Genomic DNA, 12,987 nt, shown 5'->3' on the forward strand with positions numbered 1-12,987 from the left:
TGTTTCAAAAATTAGGAAACAAGCCATAATTCCTAGAACTTGCATTCCTGGGGACAGGCTATTTCATCAGAGCAAAAATGTCATGCTCAGATTTGCCAACCAGCACGAGGCATGAGGAGCAGCCCCTCTGTGCTGCGTACTTGATAGGCACTTTGGAACCTGCTCACAGCATTCTAAACTCTTACCCATGCGTCACATGTCTGAAAAATTACACGTGGAGCAAAACGTTTGATAAAAATATATTTAAAACAAGCAGGAAAAAATAGTTTTAGCCTTAAGGATAACTTTCATCATTCTTTTAACCAAGTAGAGTTAAAATTATATGTATAATGATTTCAAGTACCAACTCATAAAAGATGTGACAAATCGGAAAACAAAGAACAAGAGGACTCTTTTTTTCAGAAAAATGTATTTGCAATTCAAATGTTCATATAAAAAGCATAAATTTTAAAAAGTTTATAGATGTTTGTTTTTAGAAGTGCTATGGTTTCACCATTCATTGCAACTACATTCCAAAAGGTGCAGGGTGGTCCACACTGCATCATCTTATGCTTCTGTCACACTGAAGTCACTCTCATCACAACCTCCCCCGAGCTGTTATCTTCCGACAAATCTTCATGGGGCCTCATCCGATTGAACAGATGCAACAACACGTACCCACACTGAAACCGGGGCGAGGTTAACTGTGTTGGGTGGACCAAGTTTCTGTTCCGCAGAGCTGTCAATGGCAACCACAAAGTCCTACTTGTGGAAGACTCTCCCCGGCTGCTCTCTTCGATGTCTGTGGCTTTGTCATAGTTTAATACATCCCAGTGCAAATTCACAGCTCGCCAGCGCTTAAAAACCCTGTAAACTGCAGCTCCTTCATGGACAATGAGACCTAAAATTTGAGGGAAAAGGAAAAAGACTGGTGATAATCAAAGGTCGGGAATGTTGTTTTGTAGACAAGGGATTCAAGAAATAGTCAACTCTCTGTTATTCACCCTCACTAAAGAACATGACATACTGTCTACCCAAATATTATGGCTAATGGCAAGGTGCTACCCATGCTAAACAGGGATAATCTATATTTAAAGAATAAGGATACAGTAACATGCAGAGAGTTAAGCTATCATGGATATAATTACTTGCTCTGTGATGGCTTAGAATATGCCTTGGGCATTTACATGGTCTTAGGAGAATCATTAGGCCCATTTACTGATTTAACATACATGTCTTGACTGCCCGTTGTGTGCCAAGCAAAATGTTAGGGGCTTGGACTCAGCTGGCAACTTAATTTAGGAAAGAGACAGCTAACAGATATTAAGAGGAAGTTGCTTCACACATTTGGAAGCCCACACGAGCCAGACTGAGCAAGTAAGGAGCAATGGAGCTGCCATCAGAGGCAACTGGAGGCAGATCACGTAGGACCCTGTGGGACGTCACAAAGACATTGACTTCATTCCCAGTGTGATGGGACCTCATTAGGGATACGTATCTGAGTAGAGGAGTGACGTGATGATTCACGTTCTACAACCCTGATTCTTCTGCTCTGTTGAGTTAGAGACATTGAGGTATTGCGGGTGCTGTCTCCCCAGCTCCTTAAACAATGCCTGACACACAGTACGAACAATATGACTGTTATTTGTGCTTTGCTCAGCAATTCAACAAAACTGTATTGAACAGCTATTTGAGAGCTTCATGTAAATTATCTCATGTGGTTCTCAGCACAGACTTAGGAAGTAGGTGCTAGCATTTCCCCTGTTTCACAAACAGGATGAAGCCACGGGGATGTGAAGGAGCTTGCTCAAGAGCACACAAATAGTGGTGGAGGAGCCGGGATTTAAACTCAGCCAGGCTGGTTCCAAGATCCTTGCTCTTCGCTGCTACAAAGGGAATCAGATGATTACATGTTTCTGAGACACTCTCAGGAAAATAAATAAGGTAATATGAGAAACTCGGGGACTATGAACTGGTGGCTCATAAGTCAGGTATGAGGCACTAGCACACGGGGCCATCACCATCCACCCCAGCCCTACCACACACGCTGCATTGCCACACGTTTACATTTCAGTGTGTAGTCCAGATGCTTTTGAATTTGTGACCCTTCACATGAAACGAGTCCCTGGAGAGAGTCCCTCAGAGAGAGCCGTGAGGAAGAGCTCTTTTCTTGGAGAAGGTTGAAATTCCAGGGAAAGTCGATGCAGAGGCCAAGGAAGGGCCCATTTTTGGTGAAGTAAGGCAGGTGAGCATGGCAGTTGGCACAACCACTTTGTAATGATAAATTTGAAAATGAGCAGTTCCTGCCTCCCAGCATTTAGACCTTTGGGTATATGCCCTAGAGAAGCTCTCACAAAGGTGAAAAAGGAAGCATAGTCAGAAACATTTATTACATCTCACTGTTTGTATGTGAGGAAAAAATTACAAGTGATCTTAATATCCATCCTCAAAAGAATAGAAAAATTGTAGAACCAAGGGACTACAGCAATGAAATAAAGGGAATAAAGTCATATGCATCAACATGGATACATCTCAAAACTATAATGAAAATATCAAAGTCACAATGAAACAATGAAAGTTGCAAAAGGAAACACTTGGAGTGGATGAATACCATACATTTTTATGAATACACATACATATGGTAAACGCATACAAGCAGGCATGAGAACAATAACAGCTGATTCATGACAGTGGGGAGGGGCTTCCAAGAGGGATTTCAACTTTTATCTCGAATGTCACATCTGTCAAACCGGGTGGTGAAGATATGGCTGTTCCACATACTGTTCTGTATGTGTTTTGTGCCTGAATAATTCAAAACTTCAAAAAATTACAGGGACTTTATCAGGAAGTTAATACAAGATGGACTGAGGAAGGTGTGGAGACAATGAAGGAAGTTGCTGACTTACACGTGGAGAGCAGAGTGGTGGCCGTACGGAGAGCACAGAGAAACAAAGCAATAAGCCCCGAGGCAAAATTGATAGGAATTGTAACGGAAGAAAGGAGGAAATCAGAGTTCCATATATGTGAGGCTGGAGGAGTGGGTGACTGGAAGGATGCAATGACTTAAGGGTTTTGAGCATGTTTTTGTTGGGGAGCTTATTTCACTTTTTGTTAGTCAAATCAATACTAGGTAGGTGAGGGAGATACCAGTCCTTGAAGAATCACACCAATCTAATTACTCCCTTACCAGGAGATAAACTTCTGATTCATGTGATGTAGAAACACTCCAAAGATATTGACACAGGCCATTAAAAAATGCATGTAGTCTAGAAAGTAAAAATGTCTTAAGCATAATTATTGTACACCACCAAAATAATGAGGAGAAATGTAAACTTCCATTAATCAGAACAATTTCAAATAATTGTTTCGATCTACTTCTTTTTCCAAAGGAATAATCTAAAGTTGACCTAACTGACCAGATGTTTTCAGGAAACAGCTCGAATCAAAAGTCAAGACTACCAGATTTTAATTGGTGATAATATTATTAGCTTTCTGAATCTCCATGGCCAATGATTAAACCTTTTGGGTTCAATTTTTCCTCCTTAAAATGAAATTGGAATACCTAATCTTTACATTCGGCCAGATAGTATGAAGATAAATTGGAATTCATCAACTATAAAGCACTCAGATTTCCTCTGAGATAGTAACTATATAAATACAAGACATTATTATTAATTAAAAAATCAATAGTGAATCTATGTGGTGAGGAGCATTCATTCACACTAATCACAAAACAATTACAGCCCTAGACAGGTTCATTCTGGGTAGGAGCAGCAATAGGGGTGGGTAGGGAGAGCTTCACCGAGGGGGGAACCATTCATTTCACAGGATTCTATTCTTTTTTATTGATTTCCTTTGCAAGGCCAGAAATCAGATCACTCACTAGAGCTTACAGTCACTTTCTGGGAATATATTTCTGGTAGCTCTTTTCTAAATACATAAATCTACCCAATGTGCAGAAATAAATCCTACAGGTCTTTATAGTATATTTTGAACTGAATTTAAAGAGAGAGAATTTCTTGAAGTTTTCATAAAGACATAATCCTCTTGAATTTCCAGCTCTATGGGCTGCTGCCTCTTAATTACATTAAGTTATGAATGATGTTTAGACTTTGTTTTATTCCTCACGAGCATTTAAGAAGTCCTTGCCCTCTAGAAGCCTAAATTTTACTGCAATACAATGAACGCCATCCCACTCCCAAGGTTGTCCTCTGTAATGTGCATTTTTACCCTTTCTTCTTTAAATGTTCTGGAGTTGTGGCAAATGCCTTTTGTAACCACTAGTTACAAAACTAGTGGTTATAAAAGGCACAGTGAGAAGATATGGCTATTATGATCACTCAAGAGTAAGGACCCATTCAGCTCTGGCTCATTGTGTTGGAAATCCAGCTTTTAAAAACCATGCTGCTCTGCCTTCTTACTGATGATCAAATGAATTTGTCACCTTGACATTTCAGGTCATATGAGTGCAGACTTGGATTTACTTTTTCATCTGAGTCACTAAGCCCGAAGAGAAAAGCAATTGTAATTTCTATAAAATGTAAGTATTAAATATTTTAGGATGCTTGCTACATTATTAATGGTATGAATGTCCACAAAGTGTGATTTATGGGAATTTGGAGGGTTGGGAAGTGTGCTTGTGCATGTATGGTTGGTTGGTTGGTTTTTGTCATTTTCTTGCCAGTAACATTTAATTGGAGCATCTTCCTAGCGGTGTACAAACGAACATTTTTGTCAGGGAATAATCTTGAAAAGCAAAGCAGGCTTAAATATATTCTGGTTTAATTGAAATAAAAAACAGTTTTTAAGTAAATAAAATATATTCTAAATTTTGAAGTGGTGTGTTAGTGGAAGTTCTTTATGGTGGTATAATCTGAGTTATTTACCGAAAGAAATGACGGGAATGCTACGAAGGCACATATGGTCACATGCTCACATGCCCGTGCGCGCGCGCACACACACACACACACACACACACAACCATTTGTCTATGTTTACTTTAACACCTGAAGTGTTATAATTAACAGAGACTTGCAAAATTTATAGTCAAATACAAACAAATTTTATCTTATGTTAATCACCAAAGCACTGGTCAAACAATTTCATCTCTTGCGTTACCAGTCTCAGCTTTTACTTGGACAGGTTTGGTTGTTTCCCATAATTTATAAGATAAGTTTTTACCAAGGTTCTATTTTGTGCCAAGGACTGTGCTAAGAGCTTTACATGCATGACTTGCATTTAATCTTGACAGCAACTCTAAAATTAGGTGCTACTATTGAACAATTTGTACAGTTGAGAAAATTGAGACCGAGAGAGATTTAACAATTTGTCCAACATCAGGAAGACATAAGAATTGGAGCTGAAACTAGAACCCAAATTTGTCTAAATGCAAACCTTGAGTACTACAGTCCTATCCAACCTAAATCTTCAAAGTATGGCAGTCTCCTCTAGTTAAAGAATCACCAACTAAAAGAGCTTAATATGGACTAAATATTTGTGCCCCCTCAATTCATATGTTGAAGCCCTAATCCCCAATGTGATAGTGTTTGGCGGTGAGACTTTTGGTAGGTAATCAGGGTTAGATGAGGTCATGAGGGTGGGCATCTCAAGATGGGATTACTGCCCTTACAAAAAGAAGAAGAGACATGAGATCTCTTCCTCTTTTTCTCTCTCTCTATGTGCACACACCAAAGAAAGGCCACGTGGGAAAGGGCCTAGCGAGAAGACGGCTGTCTGCAAACTAGAAAAAGAGCCTTCACCAGACACCAAATATGCTGCTGTCACCTTGGACTTCCCAGTTCCAGAACTGGGAGAAATGATGTCTGCCACTTAAGCAACCCAGTTCATGGTATTTTGGTTTAGCAGCCTGAACTGACTAAAACAGATCTTGTGGATAAACTACATCACCGTCATTTAAAATATGAATAAGTTGTGATTTGAGTGAAGTTTATAGGATTAGCTGCCATCTTTAATATCCTGTGTGTCACCAACACTGTTATGTCACTAGAGGTGCCAGTGAAACAGCCACTTCTTATCCTCCCCACCCATGGAGGGAAAGGGCTGGGGAGCCTCATTTGAAGGTGATACTGTCAGTGGTGAGAGCCTCCTCTGGGCAGTGACACTCACCCTCAGCTTTCCCAGGGAATGCAAGCCCGTGGTGAGACCACAGAGGAACACAGTAAAGCTCCGTGTGCTGTTCAATCCAAATGACCTCTGGGAAAGCTTAAGAACTCACAGCTCACAGCAGCCAAAAAAAGGCTCTTGATTGTGAAATGCTCAAGAGTTTTAGGTTAAATTTCACCATTCTCTCTTGCCAAGATTTTTCTCTTTCTCTCTCTCTCTCATTTACATATAAAGGTGCACACACACACACACATATACATATATATATATATATATATATATCTAAGCTTTATAAATATAACCCATGTCATTCGGGGAAGTCAGCGTACACTGGAAACAGAATGCGGGTTGGGTTCTGTTTAATTCCATGTGCTAGAAGAATGGTTTAGAGCCCATCTCATAAATTGGCCCCACTTTTGACTCCTTAATTTTCACTGATACTTGGTGAAAACCAGAGTATGGTTGCTCCAAAGAAAATCAACCCAATGAAACAGTAGTCCAAGATACCCTTGTTGTGACGATCTTTATGCTAGAATGTAACAAAATGCATTAATCTCCTTGGCACTATTTTCCAACCTACCCCAGATTCAAATGCCTAATAATTATAGAAACTTAGATGTGAGTATAGAGGTAATCACTTCAAAAGTAACTGCCCCATAGTTGAATCTTGTTAACATAAATCAAAGATATAACCATAAGCCATGGTTATATCTTTGTATGTTCAGAACAGTTTTTGTTTGACTGAACAATATATGAAGTTTAATGCAAAAAATGCAGAAAGATAAAACTTAGAGAGATGAAGACTGAAAGATAATATATGTCACTGCAAAAGTCACTAAGCTCACAAAACAAAGCTATCATAAATTAATATCCTAAAACCCATGCCTCTGGAAACTACAGTGTCCTAATGACATATGGGAATTTTGTGAATACATATCTCCAATGTTGTCCATATTGGAACAAATAATGTAAAGAGATAGCCCACATAAAGTGCACTGACATCTGTAAAATATGTGTTGATTTTTCTATCACCAAATATAAATGGTACAGAGCTTTGCTCTGCTCACAAATGCCTAGAACCAAGTAAAATTCCACAAACCAGGTTGAGAATGGCATGCTGATGATGAGAGCTTACAGCTCAAGGGCTCAAACACAGATTCATCATTACCATCGATAATATCATCTTCTGTGTAAGAAACAAGACAAGGACAAAAAATTATTCTGGCACAGAAAGACAAATATTGCATTTTCACACTCATATATGGGACCTAAAAAAATTGATCTCATGGAGGTAGTGAATAGAATGGTGGCTACTAGAGGTTGGTAAGGGTGGTGGGAAGGGGTAATGAAGAGGTGTTGTTTAATGGGTAATACTGTTAAATAGAAGGAAAAAGTTCTAGTGTTCAATAGTGCAATAGGGCAACTACAGTTAATAATTTATTATATTTCAAAATAGCTAGACGTTTTCAAATGTTCTCAACATAAAGCAATGATAAATGTTTCAGGTGAATCATGTCCCAATTACCCTGATTTGATCATTATAAGTTATATGCTTGTATCAAAATATAACATGTACTCCATGAATATGTACAATTATTATGTATCAATAAAAAATTTTAAAAAATTATTCTGAAACTTCCCAAGACACAAAACACATTAGGGTCTAGATAACTTCCAAATATTGATGATCCAGCCCACCCCACCCCCAAAGTAGGTAACAGCACACACGAAGAAATGATTAGTACAATAGTGAAGACCCTAAATGATGACAGAGTTTGTTGAGAGCACACAAAAGAGAATTAGTGTTCATTCTGTCTCTGACACTCTCAATGTCCCCCTTTCCATGACATCTGCAGTCATCAGCCTGGAAGCAAAGGGCACATCTGTGCTGGCTCTCCAATGCTGATGACATCGCTTTCTGGAAAGAGAACAAGATGGGAAAGCCCAATTGTCAGACGAAGTCTAATACTGCATTATTAATACGTGACAGCTAATGAAGCTTTTCTGAAAGGTTCTGGCGCAGGTTGAGTTTGATCTTATCCTGCCATGCCTATTTCAGTTAATGACCATCCCCCAAGTCATGCAAACCAGAAATCTAGAGGTCACTACAATTCCTCTCTCCTCTTGCACTGAATTCTGCTAATTCTGGCGCCTTAGCAAATCCAAACTAAAATCATAAAACAGAATTTCCTAGAATTCCCACTCTCTTACTTTTTTTTGGCATGATGAACTATTAATCATGCTTCAAGATTCAGATTCTCTCATAATTTCTTCTCCAAGGCACTCCAACAAAATCAATCACTCCCTCCGTCTGCTGTCTACCATGCCACACAGGAAATGCCTGCACTGATTTACGTCGATCTCCTTACTGCCTGTGCTGCACCAACTTGTTCATGTGCCTGTGGTCCCTCAGCAGCTGTGTGCTCCCTGAAACAGAACCCTGCCTTGTTTGCCTTTGGGTACCGGTTCCTACTGCAGTGCCTGGCCCGTGGTAAGAACTCAGCCAATCTTTGCTAAAGGAGAGAGAGAGAGAAAGAGTAGAGTAGCCATCATCACTGGGAGCTAAGGGACAAAGATTGACTTAATATAGTTGTGACTGTGCTATGAAAACAGAAAAGGGTGTTGAGTATTGTTTTTTGAAACATTAAAGTAATATTTTCTGACATCAAAGACAAACTGACACATGCAGTCCAGTGCTAGATTTGGAAAGGGTTTAGGGATGGGGTCCATATTTCATGACAGTGTGTTTGGCCCTGAGTGGGGGGTGGTAGAGGAAATGTGGGCAGAGGGCCTGGCACGGGGCAAAAGAGCCAAAATTCTGTAAAAGGTTTTGTGTTCAGCCCCAGTAAACTGTAGTCTCCTCCTGTCTTGCTGGCCTGGCCATCAAATGTTTGCCTGCATCAAACAGTCGTGAACCCTGATAGTGACAAAATGGTTGTGCCCAGGCCTAAACCTGCGAGGCAGATAAGGATTCCTCCCTGCTATTTCCAGGCAAAATGGAGAGAGTAAAAAGGAAGCAACATCCATTCATCTGATCACTTGTTTTTCTAAGAAGCCTATCCATCAATCAATTATTCTATATTTTTTATTCTTTGATAGATAGGACACTCTCTTGATCTTTCTACTAATAACCCTGGAGGATAAATCTACGATTGGCATATTCAAAGAATATTCCTCAAATATTATAATGTGCAAATATATATATAATATATATAATGTGCAAACTTTGTTACACATCACAAAAGATACAGTATGTTGAATTTTTTTAAAAAAAGGATTAAAAGAATTCACTAGTCAGAAGAATTGTTATATTATCTAAGTTTCTACCCAACAGTGCTTTGCTTGAGAAAAAAAATTCTATGGATATGGTTTTTCAATAGAAGAAAGAAATGAGCCCAATACTTTTATATTAATAGATAATAAAGATATCCTAGAGTTCTCCTATAATTGGGAGCATGGAATCAGTTAATTTCAGTTGAATGACATTTCAATTCTGCTCCTCCATCCTTGGACAGATGATAAAATTTGTTAGCAAAGGAGTAGCCTCATATATCACAGAGCTCTCATTCAAGATCAAAAAGAACCTGATGGACAAACATAGTCACTGAATTTTAAAATAAAAAAAATATATTGGGTATGATTTAATCCCACTGTCTCACTTTGGAGGATGAGGACTCTGAGACCCAGGGAAGTTATGAGGCATGGTTTGCTCAAGGTCCACACTTAGTGACTGAGCTCAGAATCAGAGCCTGCCTCTTGGTGCCGGGTCCGGTGTGCTTGTTCTGCTAGAGCTCAGACCTCAGCATCCTTGGCCAAAGCCAGTCATCACCAGTGTCTTCTGCCTGCTGAATAGTCAGTGGCCAGAAGGGATATTATACTGACTAAGAAGTAGATAGGATCAAAATATCTTTTGGGTAACACCAAAGGCTGAGATGGGTAAATTCTTCTCTGATCTTTATCCTAAAGGGTACATTGTAGCACATTTGGATAGGAGACAGGGGAATTATAACAACCCTCATGATTTCTAAAAATAAATAATTCTGCAAACCTGCATTTAATAAAAACTGCATTTGGTTTAAAAAGCATATCAATCAATGTCTATCTTCTGTGTTAATTAAAGCTTTTAGGATTTGGTAGATTTCCATTTGTTTCCCACACTCCAGTATATGAACTAACGCCAGTTCTTAGAAAGAGACTATTAGTGAACTTTAGTGGCAAGTGAAAGAAAATAGATACAACTAATTTTCCATTTCTTCTTCAGTGAATAAACTGTCTACTGCAGACTCACAAAATAAGATTTTAATAATTTTCAGAATAAACTACACATGTATGTGTTGTTCTATTTTGGAGGAGTGACAATAATTATTTTAAAAGATCTAAATTGAAATGTCTAATTAAAATCTCTTTACCTTTGTGACTTGTAATAGGCTATTTCATTGTTGTTGGCTTCATTTTTCATTTCTCTTAAGTCATATAGGCAGTGGATAAAAATTCCAAACAGAACCTACCATCTACCCATAAATTAAAATTTATAAACCCTTCTATTTCATTCCATGACATGAGTAAGATGTTTATAATTAAAAATATTAATGGAATGTTTAACCTGAATATAAAAATGCTCTTATATTAGTTTCCTTAATATTCTATTCTGTGACCTAGTAAAAAATTTCAAGACTGCGATGTGATTCTTTACATAGATAATTCCTGTCAGGAAATTGTTTCTCTTCAGAGGAGGAGAAGAGAGAAATGGCTTTTGGTATGGTATATCCCATGTTTTCCATTCTCCTTACTAATGTTTCTGCATGTGTGGGGCTTTATTAATTTAGAGTAAGTGAATGAAGATTCACAAAATAACGATCCTTTCCCAATGTGCCAGCTTCTTGCTGGCTTTGGCTCCTTCTCTGGCAGCTGGGAAAGCTCAGCCCCTTCTGGAAAGCTCTCCCCGCTTGTGGTCAAAGGCAGGCTGATCTTGCTGCTGTCTTCCAGCAGCCCTGCAGAACAAAACCTCAGTGTGGCCCAGTCTCACCACCGCACCTCTCTGCACCTGCACCTGCACCTGCGCTTTGGACCACTGGCTCCTCCCCTAGAAGATCCGCCCTCCTCGCCGTGCACGACCCCACTCTCTCCTGCTCTGGCCCTGCCACCCTTCACGTCTCGCCGTGTCTGTGTTCCTCAGGCCAAAGCATTTTCCCTGCATCCACTGATTCCAACCATCACATGTAAATCTCCAGCTCCAGCCTCTATCCTGAGCTCCGCACGCTTACGTCCAGCTGCCTACTGGCCATGTCCACTTGGGATTCCCCAGAAATTCTACAAAAAGAAAATGCGCAAAAGGAACCTAAGACTTTTCTCTCCCTTGGCCCTGTTCTGACACCCAGCATTTCAGTGACTGCTGCTCCTGTCTACCTGTCGGCCTGTGAGTCACACCTGATGGCCCCTCCCCTGCCCTGATTAATCTCTTTTAATTCTAGCAGCTTCCCACCACTCTTAACGCAGGCCTCACCACCGGCCTGGGCTATTGCACTGTCCCTCCCCTTCTCCACCCGCCCCTCCCCTTCAGCTTCCACACCACTGAGACCGTCCTCAGTGTCAGGCTGGTCAGTCACACCCAGCACGTGCGGTCTCAGTCCCAAGCGCCACCCACAGGCCCCTTCCCTGCTGCTGCCCTTCAACAGCATCTTTCATTCTTGCCACCCCACGCCACATAGGATTCCTTAAAAATATCCCATGATTTGTGTGTTTATAGGTCTAGGCATTTGCCTCCGTCTGGGCCCTTCCTAGTTTCTGCTCTTCCCTAAAATTGCATCAAGATTTTCTTCTTCCACGGACCTTGCCAACCAGCATGACGCATCTTCCCCCATTAGTTCTCACGTACGTTTCTCCATCGGCGCTTTTCATGTTGTATTTTAACTGCTCATTTTCCTGACTGTCTCCCGGAAGCAGGTGGAGAGCAGGGAGTATGTTGTATTCCAGGGCTCAGCGAACCTTTCTGCAAATGGCCGGGTTGTAAGTACTTGGGGCTGTGCTACCCTCACAGTCTCTGCCGAAACTCGGTGACAGCCCACAAATGAAGGGATATGTCTGTGTCCCAACGTAACTTTATGGGTACTAAAGATTAAATTCGATATAATTTTCATGCCATGAAATAAGAGTCTTCTCTTTATGTTTTTCCACCATTTAAAAATGGAAAATCCACTGTGAGATCATTGGCTGGGTTTGGCCGCAATTTGCCACCCCTTGTTCTGTTTATATCCCTGCCCCACACTGGAGGCTTGGCACACGGTGAACCATGCAGGGACTGTGGGCTCAGTAGATAACTGACACCTCCTTGGCTAGGCTGTCCCCAACTGGTGGAGACAGCTGAAAGTGTCATAAGAGTAAGGCATGGGCCCCTCCCGTTAGAGGGCATAAAGAGTTAATTAGCTCAGAGAGACCCTTCCACTCACAGCACTGAAGGGCAAGCGGCATATGCAACAAGCTCCCTTCTATTTTATTTCCCAGGGTTTGAAAGGCAATAATATCACTAATAATCAACTACGATAATAATCTTTAGAGAAATTAGTAAACATCAGTATGATTAAGGCATAGAAAAGCCTATAATTTGTACCGCCAGAGAACAGAAATAATAATGGTCTGCTTCTCAAAGCATGTGAAGGATAAAACTTGGCTTTTCCTCTGACAATTTCGAATTACAAAGGGCCACTCTGCCTCTGCCTCCCAGGGGCCGGCCCAGAGCGTGTTCACACTGTCGAGATCCGAGGACTCTTGCTTGTGTTTCGGGCTCACCGTGTTGAATCAGACTCTTTCTAAATGAAGCTGAGGCATTTCCTGGGGCATGAAACATGCTAAGCTATTCTGAGCCCAGGAATAAGATCTGTGCTTGTA

At 40.4% G+C, this 12,987-nt stretch overlaps 1 protein-coding gene across 1 annotated transcript in view; it reads right to left on the bottom strand.

The window, feature by feature from the left end:
• Window positions 1-222: 222 nt before the first annotated feature.
• The window catches only part of MARCHF11 (membrane associated ring-CH-type finger 11), a 104,456-nt gene continuing 91,691 nt past the window's right edge, over window positions 223-12,987 (bottom strand). The window contains exon 4 of the mRNA XM_069492745.1: window positions 223-880. Within this exon, the coding sequence (XP_069348846.1) occupies window positions 558-880 (323 nt within the window). The 3' untranslated portion in view covers window positions 223-557. The remainder of the gene's footprint in view (window positions 881-12,987) is intronic.

The sequence above is a fragment of the Eulemur rufifrons genome, chromosome 17, assembly GCF_041146395.1.
Source record: "Eulemur rufifrons isolate Redbay chromosome 17, OSU_ERuf_1, whole genome shotgun sequence".
NCBI lineage: Eukaryota > Metazoa > Chordata > Mammalia > Primates > Lemuridae > Eulemur > Eulemur rufifrons.